Source organism: Mesocricetus auratus, unplaced genomic scaffold, assembly GCF_017639785.1.
Source record: "Mesocricetus auratus isolate SY011 unplaced genomic scaffold, BCM_Maur_2.0 Super-Scaffold_2245, whole genome shotgun sequence".
NCBI lineage: Eukaryota > Metazoa > Chordata > Mammalia > Rodentia > Cricetidae > Mesocricetus > Mesocricetus auratus.
The window spans coordinates 37393858-37411695 of record NW_024429180.1 but is presented as its reverse complement, the minus strand read 5'-3'; the positions used below and the strand labels follow the sequence as shown (position 1 = coordinate 37411695).

General features: G+C 38.8%; 1 protein-coding gene across 3 annotated transcripts in view; it reads left to right on the top strand.

Annotated features, from left to right (window-relative positions):
* The first annotated feature begins 20 nt into the window (after positions 1-20).
* Positions 21-17838, top strand: part of Pcdh17 (protocadherin 17) — a 91063-nt gene continuing 73245 nt past the window's right edge. The window contains exon 1 of one of the 3 annotated variants that reach the window (XM_021227663.2): positions 21-5061. In XM_021227663.2, the coding sequence (XP_021083322.1) occupies positions 2497-5061 (2565 nt within the window). In that variant the 5' untranslated portion in view covers positions 21-2496. The remainder of the gene's footprint in view (positions 5062-17838) is intronic. The other 2 variants (XM_013114078.3, XM_005070923.4) reach the window with 2 other exon arrangements.

Here is a 17838-nt window from a genome sequence, read left to right as displayed (position 1 = left end):
AGACGCTGGGGAGAGAATCCGGACTGCGAGCCCGGCGGCTGCCGCAGCGGCGGAGGGCAGCCCGGAGACGCTACTCCAACTGTTGAATTGAATTTTCCACCTTCCATTTCCTCCGCGCCTGGGCTGGCGGAGATGGATTTATTCGGTTTGAGATCTGCACGGCTTTCTCAGGCTTTGGGGTGATTCTGACAGGCACCAGACTGAAAGAGACCACCCGTGACAGAAAAAAAAATAAATAAGGAGGAATTTTTTAAAAGAAAAAAGAAAAAAAACCCTCCACAACAGACTGCACAATTAGCTATGCACACCGATGCTGGACTTTGTGAATAGAGACCACTTGGGAGGAAAATCTTGAACTGTGATCTTGGGCTAAGCTGTGAATCATTCCTGGAAACGTGCAATTTCCCCCCTCCTAAGACTGAGAGATCTGGGGACATCTCACGCCTAGCCAAGTGGAAAGGTTTTCTTTCTTTTTTTTTTGAAAAAAATAAACAAATCAATATTTCGTAAGCAAAGCAGACGCCTTGTTTTGCAGAGCCTCGGACTCCGGCCGAAAGAGGTAGAGTAAAAGTGCTGCTGGCTTCAGCTTTGCCTTCCTCCCCCACTCTCTTTTTCTCGCTTTCTGCCCCCTCTCCATGAACCCAGCTTTTTTTTTTTTTTTTTGAATTTTTTTTTCCTATTGAGTGAGTCAGAGAAAGCGTTAGGAAGAAGCCGCAACTAATGTCTGTGAAGGGAGGACCGTCAGGGGAGAGTGAATACGATTCGTTCCGCTGCTTCTGACTCATCCCGCAGATCAGAGCACCTGCATTTCTGGATGTGTCATTCCCGTAGACCCAGGCGCCTGGAGAAGCAGAAATGATGTGTAGATCAAGCTGTGCCTAACCTCCCCTGGGTGGTGGAGGTAGTTTCCCCGGGTGGGCGCCCTGGCAGAACCCTGGTGGCCGCAGCTCCTAGCCCTCTTCCCTCCCCAAGTCGACGAGAGACCGTGAGAGCCAGGCTGCAGAATTGCAACACGCCAGACCTTGATGCTTTCCATCCACCCTACTCCTCCTGTTTAAAATCAGAACAGTAAGAAGAACAAGGGGGAGAAAGCCTGGACTTTATTTTCTTCAAATATTCACCACTCTTTTTCCTCGCCAAGGTTTTCCTTGCTAGATGAAAAGGACTGGGAGGCTGGGCCACTGGAAGGAGATGCTGAATAGAAAGAAAAGAGCCACTTGACAGCCCAGCCCTGTGAATGCAGAGACTGTTTCCCTTCTAGCGAGAGACAGGGCGAGTGTGTGTGCTAGGACTGGGAGGGTGGCTTCCCCCTCCTTTCCGTGCTGCCCTCCCCTCCCCCTTCAAATCTGCACGTCTAACCATGAGTTGCCTGTTGATTTCCTTTCGCCTGGCAAGAGAAGCAAACTGGAATTAAACTGCGTGGAGAGAAGTCCTTGTTTGCAGGAAGAGGATGGGATGGTAGTGGCGGCTCCCGGCTTGGCTTGGCGTAGATACACCAGAGTGTTCTACGAACCGAGGCGGAGATAGATCTCTATATTTTCTCCTCCCAATAGGCTCTCAGCGCAAATGCTGATCAGGCTGTGGCTTTTTTGATTTGGGGGGAGAGCCTTCTCCGAAGAAGAGAGGGAGGAGCCTGGTAGGGGGAGGAAACTACAAATCGGGACACTAGGGGTTTTTTTGCGCTGCATTTCCTCCCCTCCCTTTGGCTGCTCGGAAAGGAGAGAAAGAAAAAAAAGAAAAGAAAAAAAGACTTGGCTCGGAGATGCAGTCCGCTGCCGCCGCCGCTGCCTAAGCCAGCAATGCAAGATTAGATCTTTAAATGCAGCAATACACTGCCTGAAAGCCGAGCATCCTGCATAACGAGCAGACATTTCTCCGTGTTCCAGGGAAGCCTCACATATGTATCTGTGACTCTTTTCTTCGTCCCTACTCATTCCCATCCATTTCATCACCGAATACGAGTAACTAAGGATTCCACTTTCCGATCTGCCTGGAGACACACCTCCCCAAGCCCTCCCCCACCCGATTCGAAGAGTATTCTGTAGGCTGCCGGAGGGAGTGGATTTTGCAGCGCCTAGCGGGAGCGAGGAAAACCCACCAATTCTTCAGCTCATTATCATCTCTCCCAGACTCTATTTCCTTCTTATCGCCAGCCTCATCGCGCAAGTTTGAGCCATCTGAAGTCCAGGCGGAAGAGACAAAGCCTTGGGCTCGCCCTCAGCCGCAGGGAGCCGCCGCCTTCTCCGAGCTGCTGCAGCTTCCCTGCGCGGCTGCTTCTCACCCAGTGCGAATGCTGTAGATCAACAGGTTCGGGCAACTTGAGCGGAATAAGGAGAGACTGACTGGTGCCGCAGCCCGGGTGCGGAGGGAAGGAAGGACTCACAGACTTGTGGCTCGCTCTGAGCTCTGACGCTCCGCCCCGGTTCCAGACTGGCGCGCACCCACCAGCTCGCACCTCCAGTCCGGCTGCTCCTGCTCCCACCCCACCGGTCTGGGATGTACCTTTCCATCTGTTGCTGCTTTCTCCTGTGGGCCCCTGCCCTGACACTCAAAAACCTCAACTACTCAGTGCCAGAGGAGCAAGGGGCTGGCACGGTAATAGGCAACATAGGCAAGGATGCCCGGCTGCAACCAGGGCTTCCGTCGGCTGAGCGCGGTAGCGGCAGCGGGCGAAGCAAGTCGGGCAGCTACCGGGTGCTGGAGAACTCCGCACCGCACCTGCTGGACGTGGACGCCGACAGCGGGCTCCTCTACACCAAGCAGCGCATCGACCGTGAGTCCTTGTGCCGCCACAATGCCAAGTGCCAGCTATCCCTAGAGGTGTTCGCTAATGACAAGGAGATCTGCATGATCAAGGTAGAGATACAGGACATCAATGACAACGCTCCCTCTTTCCCCTCGGATCAGATCGAAATGGACATCTCAGAGAACGCGGCACCCGGCACCCGCTTCCCCCTTACTAGCGCACACGACCCAGACGCTGGCGAGAACGGGCTCCGCACCTATCTGCTCACCCGCGATGATCACGGCCTCTTTGCACTGGACGTCAAGTCCCGCGGCGACGGTACCAAGTTCCCTGAGCTGGTCATCCAAAAAGCACTGGACCACGAACTGCAGAACCATCACACTCTGGTGCTGACAGCCCTGGATGGCGGTGAGCCTCCTCGCTCCGCCACGGTGCAGATCAATGTGAAGGTGGTCGATTCCAATGACAACAGTCCAGTCTTCGAGGCTCCGTCATACTTGGTGGAACTGCCCGAGAACGCACCCCTGGGCACAGTGGTCATTGATCTGAACGCCACCGATGCTGATGAAGGTCCCAATGGGGAAGTGCTCTACTCCTTCAGCAGCTATATGCCCGACCGCGTGCGGGAGCTCTTCTCCATTGATCCCAAAACTGGCCTGATCCGCGTTAAGGGTAACTTGGACTATGAGGAGAATGGCATGTTGGAGATCGACGTGCAGGCCAGAGACCTAGGACCTAACCCAATTCCAGCCCACTGCAAGGTCACAGTCAAGCTTATAGACCGCAACGACAACGCGCCGTCCATTGGTTTCGTCTCCGTGCGCCAGGGGGCGCTGAGCGAGGCCGCCCCGCCTGGCACAGTCATCGCCCTGGTTCGGGTCACTGACCGAGACTCAGGCAAGAATGGGCAGCTTCAGTGTCGGGTACTGGGTGGAGGAGGGACTGGCGGTGGAGGTGGCCTGGGGGGACCCGGCTCCGTCCCCTTCAAGCTTGAAGAGAACTATGACAACTTCTACACGGTGGTTACTGACCGTCCGCTGGACCGCGAGACACAGGACGAGTACAACGTGACAATTGTGGCCCGGGACGGGGGCTCCCCTCCACTCAACTCCACCAAGTCGTTCGCTGTCAAGATACTGGATGAGAATGACAACCCGCCTCGCTTCACCAAAGGGCTATATGTTCTTCAAGTCCATGAGAACAACATTCCGGGAGAATACCTCGGTTCAGTGCTTGCTCAAGATCCCGACCTCGGCCAAAATGGGACAGTGTCCTACTCCATTCTTCCCTCGCACATTGGCGACGTGTCCATCTACACCTATGTGTCCGTGAACCCCACTAACGGAGCCATATACGCCCTGCGCTCCTTTAACTATGAACAAACGAAGGCTTTTGAGTTCAAGGTGTTGGCTAAGGACTCGGGGGCGCCAGCGCACTTGGAGAGTAACGCCACGGTGAGGGTGACTGTGTTAGACGTGAATGACAACGCTCCAGTGATTGTGCTCCCCACTCTACAGAACGACACAGCTGAGCTGCAGGTCCCGAGAAACGCCGGCCTGGGCTACCTGGTAAGCACCGTGCGCGCCCTGGACAGCGACTTTGGAGAGAGTGGACGCCTCACGTATGAGATTGTGGATGGGAACGACGACCACCTGTTTGAGATCGACCCATCCAGCGGCGAAATCCGCACGCTGCACCCCTTCTGGGAGGATGTGACCCCCGTGGTGGAGCTAGTAGTGAAGGTGACTGATCATGGCAAGCCCACCCTGTCCGCGGTGGCCAAACTCATCATTCGTTCAGTGAGTGGCTCTCTGCCTGAGGGAGTACCACGAGTGAATGGTGAGCAGCACCACTGGGACATGTCGCTGCCTCTCATAGTGACTCTGAGCACGATTTCCATCATCCTCCTAGCGGCCATGATCACCATAGCTGTCAAGTGCAAACGCGAAAACAAGGAGATTCGCACTTACAACTGCCGCATCGCCGAGTACAGCCACCCACAGCTAGGCGGGGGGAAGGGCAAGAAGAAGAAAATCAACAAAAACGATATCATGCTGGTGCAGAGCGAGGTGGAGGAGAGGAACGCCATGAACGTCATGAACGTGGTGAGCAGTCCCTCCCTGGCCACCTCCCCCATGTACTTCGACTACCAAACCCGTCTGCCCCTCAGCTCGCCCCGGTCAGAGGTGATGTATCTTAAGCCAGCCTCCAACAACCTGACTGTCCCACAGGGGCACGCAGGCTGCCATACCAGCTTCACCGGACAAGGGACTAATTCGAGCGAGACCCCTGCCACTCGGATGTCCATAATTCAGGTAGGAGACTTTTAGGGTAAAGGGGAATTCATTTGAAAGCTGTTGGCCATGCTGTCCTGAGACCTTTGGATAGCTGAAAGCCACATGGTCAGCATAATGTGTGTGGGGTGGGAAGTAGTTAACTTAAAATGTTTCATTTTTTTGTCCCAGTGTGCACACCATTTCACTATTCAGAACCCCTCTTGTGTAAATAGTTTTAAACGCATGCCTTACTTCTATAGCATTTTTCAAAGTTTGTTTTATTTACAGATTTTAAAATGATAGCAACAGTCAACATTTAAACTTTATTCTATCTGTAGGACTACATTTATTTCCGCAACAGGATTCCTACAGTAGAACAAAAAACTAATTCTCTTAATGAGTTTTATTCCATTAAAAACTTTTATATGGATATGAAATTTATATGCCAAATTGAAGCTTACTTCTTGAGTACACAATAGTCACCAAGTCAATACTGTGATTCAGTCTGAACAAGTTTCACCCCCTGAGAAATTGAAAGTGGCTTAGGGATATGAGCCCCATTTATTCCTTAACTAAACTTTCAGCTGAAGCTTTGGAACTGTACATCATATGCTAAAGTGCTTTTTACAGGTTAGTCGTAGTGATCAGGACAAATCTTTGAAAGGAATTTCTTTAGTCCTCAGACTTCCCTATGAGTTTCCTATAGTGACTAGGGAATTAACAGTCTACTCCAAAGAGTCCTAAGGTCATTTTTATGCTACTGATGACAGGGGATGAAGTTGTACTGATCCCAGATTAGTTTTTTGGACCCTGAATATTTTCAGGATATTTACATATATTGTTAACATAAAATCAATGTCAAAAGAATAGACATTGACTCTTTAAAAAAATGACTGTGCTGTGATGTCCTAGTCACCATCTGGTTTACTTTATTCATTACTGAGTTGTATCACAAAAAATAAATTCTTGGTTATTGTAATATTCACAACATGTGCAGTTACAAAGACCCCAAATGAGAAACTCTTGAAATTTGCAATTCAGCATAACCAAAAGTGACAACTGAGGTAGAAGTAAAAGTCTCCTGCCCATATTATGTGTTGGAAAGCTTGACACAGCAAGCTTTGTCCAAATAGAGTGCTGAACCTTTAATAGAAACCATTTAATAGAAACCTGTTAGTAGAAACCATCGATGTCCTAATATTTAATAGAAGGTATTGCCCATGACAGCACAGTGAACCATACTCATCAAGTATAATGCTATTGAAGTACCAAACCCCACCTTTATAGTATCCACTGCCTATGAGTAATAATGTAATCATAGATTTAAAGTTTACATAAAACATGAAAGAAATTCTCAACTATAAAACCTTGGCTTCTAAGAATGCCTTCCTCTAATTGTGTGAAATTGATATTCATAATCTCTGATATCTCTACAGAGAGAATTATGATAAAATGTTGATTGATAGATATGATATAGTCATTTTGGAATTGTAAATATTTTGTATACCTTTTCTATATTTATGCCACTGGCAAGGTTATCACAAAGGGCTAATACTTAATCATTTACCTTTAAAGTTCTGTGAGTTGAATTCTCATCTAGCTTCCAGAATTAAAATAAATTATAAAATAAGTTGGTAAGTTAAAATTTTCAGCAAGTTTGGTTTCATAGTCAGAGTAGGAAATACCCCTAAATAGAAATATCTAAAGCTTTGAAGGGATGAGGTACTCATACTGTGTTAATAACATTTCCCTTGAAGCTGGTCATTGGTTATGGATGATAAGTTGGCTCCTCCTTAACAGTAAAACTCATGAAAAGAGAATCACAATTACTACCCAACCCCTCACACACTTTAAGCAGAAAATAAAAGTCTGTCTTGGTAGTCCTTTATTTCTAAAAATTTAATCTATTCAACCAAAGTCCAAAATGAATTTAGGTTTGAGTTAATTTTTTCCCAAAGTGTCTCAGTTTCCAACGTTATTTCTATCTTAAAAATATTTCAACCTAAGCTGCTAACAGGTTTTCCCCACCATGGTTTTGTAATCCTTTATAGGATGAGTTATAAAATCCTGATAGATGAATCTCTTTGGAAATGTACCATACTGATATTTATAATTGAAACCCATAATAAATTAGCTAGGTGCTACCCTCCCCTTTTCTCAACAATTGTGTTGCAAACACATTGCACTGAAGGGGAGTGATGAAAGTCTGTAGGAATGCCATAATCTTATATCAAACTCATTTTTTAGCATGTGCATAATTTACCCTGAAAAGTAAATATGATACTAATTTTACATCTCTTTCTAAAGGTAGACTCTTATTCCACCAAATCAAGTTGGATCAACAGCTAGTAGCTCTGTTTCATCTTTATTTTCCAGTATCCTGCATGGTGTTTTGAAAGTGCATAGTATCCACTTGTAAACGGGTTAAACAAACTGTCATAACTGTGTTGCAATACCCTTATACAATAAGGTGATATGAAATATAGGAACTTTGTGACTGGAAGCCTCACATTACAGCTAAAGTAAAAACTGGTTTCAGCCTGAAAGCATTTTGATCTCCGGAACTAAGGTTTCTGCTTGCAGCTTTTGTTTCTTCATAGGTGTATGTACATTTATTAACAAAGATTTGTGGAAAGATTTTATTTTTATTAAATTTTGTGAATTTGTACAAACAAAATCAGGCTATAAAGTATTTAAACATAGATATTCATAACAGCACAAAATTACAGTACCACATTAAAGTTACAGTGTATAAGTATATATTTTAAGGTATAGAAGTTGTATTGAATAATAGGAACACAGATTTTTAGTAGGTAAGGTAGAGTCTGGTATAAATGAAGCATCATTTTCCATTACAGATATTTCTATGTATATTATTTTATGTGGTGATGTAAAATATAACATTAGCATAGAGATCCTTACCAAGTCTGAGGCATAACTGTTAACCCTGATTTTCTAAGGACAAGCCCACACTTGTAAGATCAGCCTCAGGAAGGTGAAGGCAGGAGATCAGTCAGTAGTAAGTGCAGTGTCATTCTTGGTTACACAGAGAATTTGAAGCCCTCTTGAGATACATGAGCCCTGCCTACAGAAAACAAGACAAAAGAGGAAGTAAAGTCTTCCAGATTTCTCAACAGGTGTTTTCAGTGAAGTCCTCACTGAAAAGGGAGAATTCAGGGACATCTTTTGTGATGATAGGGTTTCCTGTTTTTTGTCTTGTTTCATTTTGTTTTAAATATCTGCACTCTCCCACAGTACCTACTGCAGTCAGTTTAAATATATTCTCATAGGAGAAAGTGCATTAACCCAGCAAAAGATTTCCTAAAATAAGATTTTAAAAATGTATAGTTTTACAAACCAATAGCAACAACAACAAAAAAGAATCATGTCCATTCACTTCAGAGTCCTCATGTAAAAAAACATAAAATTCTTTTGAAATCTGTAAGTGGGGATTACAACACAATTATAGAAAATGTTAAATAAGCACAATATATTGGAAACATAAGCAAAGTAAATAAGGATATATATGCTGAGTGCCTTGAACTGGCCCTAACGTGAAAAATAGAGATTGAATTGCAAAGGAGCAAGTTGCCATGTATAAAGAGTTAACTCTATTTTAGAAAAGGAAGTTTAAGTGTCTTTAATAATGACATCATCCACTGTCTGTCTTCATTTCCACTTCTCTAACACAGGAGATTCTTGACTGTAGAATCCTGTTCATATGCGTTTCCAACACCACACGTGATCTTCAGTAGTTTGTATTCCCTTAATAATTTCAGCTACCAGATGCACAGCCTAAGTATGTTTTTGTGTCACATCAAATTTTCAAGATATTTGCTACACTTTTTATGCTACAAAGCTATCACTTCCTTAACTCACGCACTCATCGCTCTTCATAAAGTATATAATCCTTACTTATGAGGATTATGTTGGCTCGAGCAGGAAAGGGATGCCACTGTCACATATTGCATGCCTCCTGAGATATTTTGCAGTTTTCCTAGTCCCCTCAAAGATTGCTCAAAACATAGGAGGATTAATTTCTACTTTAGCTTAATGAGTATACACTATCAAACATTTTTATTATGCATTGAAAATACATGAAGTATTAAACAATCTATAATTTAACCAAGAATTAGGTGTTTGAAATTTCTTGTAGGAGGTTTTAAACTTTTTATAGAGTTCTAAACGTTTTGCTAATGTTCCTATCAAAAGCCTAATATTATTCTTAGCTATATGTGCTTCTGTGGATATTTGGCCTCCAAGGCAAACCTGTATGTATTTCTCTATTTCACAACATAGGGAAAATTGCTATAAAACTAGGAGTCATGTAATTTTATTTTTAATATCAGGTGCCATAAGTTCTTCATGAAGTAAGAAGATTATTACTTGCTAGCCTCCTGATTTCAAAATTTTCCAAATGACAGGCAGGTGATTCTTGATCACCCTCACATTGAGATGAAAATCTGTTAGGTTTTAATTGACTGCGTCACCAATTCAATTTTTTTAAAATTTATATCACTTGTGTGGTGAGTTACGTTATTTAAATCTATAGTACTATGTATACACTTAGATGAAAGATTTTGAAATTGTATTCTTAGCACCCTTTCTTATGTAAAATTGTATGTCATCAGAGAAAAAACGTCCTCAAATTCTAACCTCAGCTTTTCAAATTTATTTAGAAAAAAGTTAAATTCCTTAAAACAGAAAACATCGACTGATTATATTGCTCAGTCACTGAAATTTCTGTCTACTAAGTGATTGTTAGAACAGTTGATGTTTAATTCACATGTTTAAAATGCCTAGAAATAGCTTCATGAGTGAGTTTGAAATAATTACTCCCACACTGACCCCAAACTATCATCTTAGTTAAAAAAATTATTCATGTTTTAATAGGAGTACCTCCAATTTGGGGAGGGCGTGAATGTTTGATGTTGTTTTTAAGTGTAATTTCTTACAATATCATGAGACAGCCCTATTTTCAGGTCTGAGATTTAAAATTTCTCTCTGTGAATACTACTCATATAATATATCACAACAGAAATTCTTATAGAAATACAGTGTTTATGAGCTAATAAAATATGTAGAAATAAAGTTTTGGGAAAAGTAGCTATGTGTATACCTATGTATTTATTATCCGTGCAGGTGGATATTTTCATTACCAAATATGTATGTAAACATATGAACACAAATATCTCATTTTATGGGTTTTTAATTCAAAGCAATTCACCTGTAAAAAACAAATCATACCTGTGTTTTTCTTTGAAAATATGTTAAACATAATAATTAAAGATTACTCTGGGTTAAGGAAAGTCAAAACAAAAGTCAGACAAATGTTTGGTACTTTGGGGACTGGTGGGATGGCTGGAAATGTTAAAAACATATGGTGTAAGGTTGATGATGAAAGACCATGAGGAAAAAGTCTCTACAGCTGGGCTCAGGGCAGTGAGGAAATGAACCTAACTCCCTGAAGCAGGGAAGTCTTGCAATATACTCAATAGTGGGTACATTCTTACAAATGCACCTTCTAATTATGAGATTAGTCATTGCTCTAGAATGTATTCCCCTAGGTAATATGTCTGTTTAATAAATCCCACAGGGCATTACCTTAAAGTCATATTTTAGTAAAGCATTAGTGAAGTGATTTCATTGGATTAAATTCCTTCAACCACTAATGTATAATTGTTGGTGAATAGCATACAGTTCATTTTTTACTTATCATTTCGAAGATAACATGACTTCTGCCACCCACTTACAAGATGCTTTCGAAGTTCATCAGACCTACACTAATCTATTGTCAACCTACTTTAGTAAAGGAGACTTTGACATGAATTCCCCATCAATGGCAGCATACAGTATTTTACAGCAAGTCATAGCTTTCACTGCTAGCTTTGACAGTGATGTATTGCTATCCTTTGGTCTCTGGAAATAAATCATCTATAATAAAGAAGTCTTTAATGGCATCAGCACTCTCACTGTGACTAAGCAGAAATATGCTCCTGCTTCATTGTTACTGCAGAGGAATCAGATCAGTATTTTTAAGGTGTAGCATAAAAGAAAAAACTCACAGCAAGATATAAATGCGAGTTGTGGCTTTTTTGGGAGGCATATTTTACTTACATGCCTTGTATTATAATAGACTCTGAAATTGTTTTCAGGCAGTGTTTAAGAGAATCTGTTGATATTCATGTAACACAGTATTGTTTCTCTTTTCTAGTCACAGTAACATTCTGATTGCTAGTATTTGTAGACCATGCTCTGGATCTACTGCAGGCAGCTTTACTGTAGTGAAATGGTTCTTTTGGTTCATTGAACATCTAGCTGAATATTATTGGCACATTTGATTATATTTATCCAAAAAATAAGGAAGATATACAGTATAATTTTGGTAAAATGAATCATGACAATAAAAGACTATTTAAGTTAACAAGCTTGGTGATAAAAGAATAAATACAGTTTGGAGAAATGAAACTTTTTATGTAACTAATCTATAGGAATAGACTTTGGTCTGGTTAGAGGAATGGAACATATTAAAATACTTTAATGATATTAAAGATACATTTTACTCAGGCATTTTGAAATATTTGATGACAAATGTTATCTTATTTTCCTTAAAATTAAATTCTATGAAATAGCCTCATCAACAATATTAATATTATATAAAATTGGTATGATAAAGATAATATAATTTAAAAGATCCTGCTTGTTTCAAAAAATGCTCTGCATAAACAATATTTAATACCCTTAAACTTGTACTGCCTTTATTGAGTTGTAATTATTGGAACACTTTAAAGGGACCATTGAAAGGACAAGGACAATTTCTTGTTTATTTCCTTTATCAGCTAAAAGCAGTCTTTGTAGAGTTTAAAAGCCAAATTTTTAAAATTAATTTCAAGTTTCAAAGGTATATATTCAAAATTGCTTATAGATATTTACTGCTATATTCAAACATTAGTTTTATACCTATAAATTATGATAGTATATGGGTGCTAATTTTATAGTCTGATTGGTCCCAGTGTTATTTCAACAGCATTCATGTTTTAAGGTAATAGAACTTGAGAACTTACTAAATAACTCATGCCCTTTATATAACTATGATGCTTCATACATATGTCTTTCATCTTTATTTTCATATAATATTTTTAAACATGGCTAGTATGTATTCAGTTATATTATTTCTGACTGAACTCTTAATAACCATATGGATACATACAATTTTAATATCCTCCAGTGAAACTATTCAGAAAGCTAAAGTTTGTATCATACTTTTAATTTTGTATTCTTGTACAAAATGGAAATGTACACTTATTTAACTGCTTAAAGGATTCAGGTATCATAACGCTTTCTTCTTGTTATAATCAAAATCTAAACTGTGGCTTTAGAAAATTCCTAAACTTGTTCTTATATTGTTAGTATTCTTGTCTGTTTTGAAATCTTGATACTATAGGTTTTTCTCCCTTAATATATAACACAGTTTTTCAAACCATAGTTCGCAACACAAATACCTTTGCTACAGCTGTTTGCATTTAAAACAACTTATTTTATTACAATACATTAAGATTAATTTATGACTGAATATTATTGTATGACTGAATGTTATTTTATTTTTTGCAGCAGCAGAAAAGTTGGGGATAGAATTAAGCTGCTTTTCATATAGAAAATAAATAACTTAAACACATGAACAAAGTGGCACTTGGTGTTTCTTACCTGTGCTTTTATTTCAGTAGATGATATAACAATGAGAAATCAGAATATTTGAGAAGTCAGTTGCCTATGAACTTACCAACAATTTACTAAAAAAACTATTTTCTCTTCTCTGTTTTGAAAGAGAGTGGAATTGGCTTTTATGAAAAGGAGTTATTTTTTTAACCCAAGCCTGACAGTTCCTTAGTGATACATATTTTCATAACTATTAGTCACAAAAATATTCTGACGACTTTGAAAATGAGTTACCTTGATTTCCGTAGTTAAATTGTGAAGAATAGGCTAATATATAATATAAATGTTAGTACTCTCTTTCTTCAGACACACTGGCCCTACTTTCCAGCTGATTTTTCAATCTTTCATATACTCTACGAAAGCTTGCCCAAGATAAACTTGTTGCACCAAGAACAAACATTAGAGGAATCGTTAAGTCACCAGGAAAAGGAAAATTCAGTTCCCCATCTTTATTATCATTTCCATTGTGCCTAAATAAAGGATTACAGAAAAAAATTAACTCCAAACACCTTCATGGAAAAATATTTGGTTGTTTGCATTAGTTTATTATCACTCGTTTACATGAGCTTGCATTGTAATATCAACCTCCCGCCTTTAGTAATCATATTGCCTCATATTGTATTTTGACCTCATTATTTCAAAACTCTGTCATTTCAGAATTCAAGTTTGAATATATACTTGACTTCTACTGGGCATACAATGTGTGGCATGCCTCTGTAATCTCAGAAATCAGTCTAATTCCTCTATGGATTTAACTTATATTTCAAATAATGTGTAGAATTGTTGAGAGCAGATATGTATGAAAGCAGCAAGCAGTTCAATATCAGCTCATGGACTGAAGTAAACATCTCTAACCTTGTACTTTTAATGATGGTGCATCTTTCTTAGTAGTCATTAGCAGTGCTCAGGTCCTGACCTTTGGAGAAATACTGTAATTTATCCCTAGATGATAATAAATTTACAAAAATAAATGATCCATTTAAAGAAACCAACACTCAGTGCAATTTTTACGTTATTACCAGATGCCTGCTCTGAGATGTCATCTTGATATCGGATGAGCCTGGTACCAAATGTATGAATAGTGAAAAACGAAGGAAAGATGAAGAGTACATTTAAGACTTTTTTCTTTCTGATTTTGAGCAATGAACTTTTCATTTTTTAAAAAATAATCAACACAATTACACAGTAATTTGGGATAGAATACATGCCCAGTTCCCCATCTCCAAACCCAATTTGTTACCACCTGTGGCTATTTCTATTAAAAAAAAGAAACATAATTACTCTGAGTCTCAGCAGTCTTAGAGTAAATTTTTGCAATTACAATACCTCCCTTGGGCAGATGTGTGAAAATGGTAGATTAATTCCTGCCAGGATCTTTCTCTTCCTTGTGTGATTTTAGGTTTGGCGTCTACTTCTTATTAGAGTGAGTGTTTGCTCTGGGTAAAGGTCGTGTCAGTGTTTCTGTAGTAAATCTCCAGAAATAAAGATCCACAAATCAGTCATTAAATTCTGCCCTAGGCAAGAACGCTGACATGTAACAACCCAGGGACAGAGTGGATAATATTTTCCATTACTGTCCTCTGTGGCCCAAGTTAAGTTTGAAGTGAAATAGTGAGAAGATTCTGCTGTCGTGAACAACAGAATGAAACTGTGTCTAAGTGAGTAGAAGCCGTGGTAGTAATTTTGTTTTATGCTTACTCCCAAAGCTACCTGAAGCTTCAGAGTTTAAGAGACTGATAATAAAGATATTAGGACTCAAGTACTAACAGCTTCTTTCTTTCTGTCCATCTCGTTCCTGCTGATGTGGTACCACTGCATAAACTCTATTCTTGATATAAACATCTAATTAATCTACACACAGCTTAGTAAACTCTTTAAATTTCAACAGTCTTAAATGTCTGGATCACTGTTTCAACTATATAATACTAGCATTCAATTAATTTATCTTCTTTAGGTAGAATACTTAAAGAGACGTACTACATCTATATTTTTAGTTGCTTTATTTGATAGAGCCAATACAGTATGTGATATATAATATATATTTAAAATATGCATTCTTAGCCGGGCGTTGGTGGCACACACCTTTGATCCCAGAACTCCGGAGGCAAAGGCAGGTGGATCTCTGTGAGTTTAAGGCCAGCCTGGTCTACAGAGTGAGTTCCAGGACAGGCCCCAAAGTAATACAGAGAAACCCTGTCTCAGAAAACCAAAAAAAAATGCATTCTTTACTTAAGTTTCCAGTGATCACCAATCATATATATACTAAAGCTTGAACTATGTCCAGTATAAAATATGTGTGTGCATATATACATATGAAGACAAATTATATATAGGGATACATGTGAAATTAGTGGCCTCTTGATAAATAATTTGATGAAATATATTTTGACAATTTTCCATAGAGAAAAATAGGTGTTCCAAGTTTGCAACTTTTATTACCATTAATCTTAGTATTTCTTCATACTGTATATAGTATACATACATACACATGCACATGTGTATAGCATTCAAAGAGACAATAGTGTTGACTGTCACTTATTTTAAATATTTCTTATTCTTTCCTATGGCTTACATAGCATTGCAATTATGCCAGTTTCATATGTATTTACAAAAGTTGTCTCATCTAGCTATAATAAATCAATAAACTGAAATAATCATTTTGCTTATATTTTGAGGTACATACACACAAATACTTTCCTAAGTAAATTTTAAAGAAGATGAAGTAATGGTTAAACCATAAACATCCATTTGTATTTGTTGAAGTATAATTTTTATGGTTTATTACTTTGCTATATGATGTATGTTATTTGTAACTCTAATAGAAAATTATATCGAAAATATCAAATATGTATAAAATAAACTTACAAAATTGTTCACAAAATTTCAGATTCTGTTTTGACTATGTAGGTGCTGGTGAAAATTTTGCGTTTTCTTAAAGCATTTATAGTAATATCATGCTGCCTATTTCATATTGTTATTTAACTTGCAGTTACAACCTACACTTATTTTATTCATAATCATTAATTAAAGGAAAAATAGTAAAATAGTTTTAAAGTAAATTTAAAATCTTTACTTTTATGCTATTTTAAAATTGTTATCCATCTGAGTTCTTTATGCAAATTATAAGGGGGCCTGAAAGAATGAAGATGCAAGAAAATTGAAATTTCAAATCATATTAAAAGTTCATTCAGGTCTGAGGGTATAGTTTAGTGGTAGAATAGTTTCCTAGCATGCAAGAACCTTGGTATAACCTCTACAAATGAAAAAAAAATTGTCATGTGTTCATACTCCAACCAGAGTATGTAGGATAGAGAGTAAAACAAATTAATATAAAGGAACCTGTAATTATAATTATAAATGTTTATGATTTACTTTAAAAATCATACAGATGACAGATACTTTTTGAAAGATTAAATTAATAGTTTTAAATACTGAGTGCGGTGAGCTTGCAGATAGTGAACTCTCACTGTTGACATTTATGTACACACTCATCTAAACATTATGATTCAAGCCTATCTATTAATTCATACTTTAACATTGGTCTTTTGCAAGAAAGGCACATTGACAACCATCCTACTGAATGCAGACAATGCAGATGGATGACTGCCAGGATGGCTGTTTTCTTTGTTTTTCTAAAAGGACTGATGCAGGTATTCTACCGAACACTGCTGACCAGAAACTGGGCCTGTCATAATCTCTCCACATTTTATTCATTTCTTTCTTTATATGTCTTTTCCTTAAGACATCTTACATATATATGCATCCTGTTTTTAAAGAATATAGCTGAGGCACCTTTTATATCTGTAAATTCTAAATGATTTAGAGAACACTGAAAATTTTGCAAGAACATGCTTTTAAGCATTTGTGAACTCTTTCATGAGATACATATGCTTAAGAGCTGTGCTCTTTAAATATTTGAAACTGTCATTTAAAACACCTGTGTGGAGCATGCCTGCAATCTTACTACTTGGACGTCAGAAGCAAGAACAGTCCAAGGTGTAGGCCAGGCTGAGCTACATAGTCAGACCCTGTCTCAGACAGCCAGTGTCTGGAAACAGGCCTTAGTAAGTAGTACAGCACATTTCTACCATGTCCTTGAGTTTGATATCTAGCACCATGAAAAAAAGTACATATTAATGACATGGATGTAAGAAAGTATTACTTTTGCCTTTTCCCAAAACAACCTACCTGTTCTCATCTTTTCCATGTTGGCCTTTTTTTCTATGACTTTCTGGTGGAAAGTACATAGATCTTATGTACATATTAAAGTTCCTTGTATATTTAAATCTATGGGGATGTTTTCTATTTGAAATCCACATATAAGTGGTGACAAAACATGATGGCATTTATCACCAAAGTAACTGAATTATGTTTGTACCTGGTATTGATTTAGCTGACTTTTCAGTGTAGAGAGTAATATGAACTGACTGAATTAAGTAGTTTAATGTATTTCCTTTTGAAAATACACTTGAGTAGACAAGAAGATTTGGAATATCAATTAAAATGAACTTTCTCCCTATTTTTTAAGTCTGGGATCGAGTACACATTTTTAAAAACAAAGTATTGGTTTTCTTTTATATGAAATCGATGAAAGAAACATTACAATACAAATCCTCTTTTTATCCTTCAGTCAGGGATGGGCACTAAAAGGTACAGTGAAGACACACCCATGAAACCTGTCACATCTAAAAAATCAGGAAATCACATTACATTTTGCTTTTTAGTCAACGTTTCTTTTTACAGCTATGCATCTCAGTTCACACCTAGCATTTCATACATGGTATAACAAAAGGAGATTCACTTTAAATTTAGTCAAACATTTCTTACTTTTTAACTTAAAATTTCCCATTGGGTTTCAGTACATGTAAATTTGGTGTTTATATGAAATACTTAGGATTTTAATGTGGAAATTAAATTTTCAAGGAAATGTTGGTTATTTTAGAATATGTAGTCTGGTTTTTGGATTTCAGGATGGATAATGACACACAGGAAGAGTGAGAGAAGGAAAGGTCTGGAAATACACTGATTTGGGAAGTGGAGTACCATTTCACTAGGATAATTGCAATAGCCCATCATCTTGTTAGGACATTAGGGTACAAT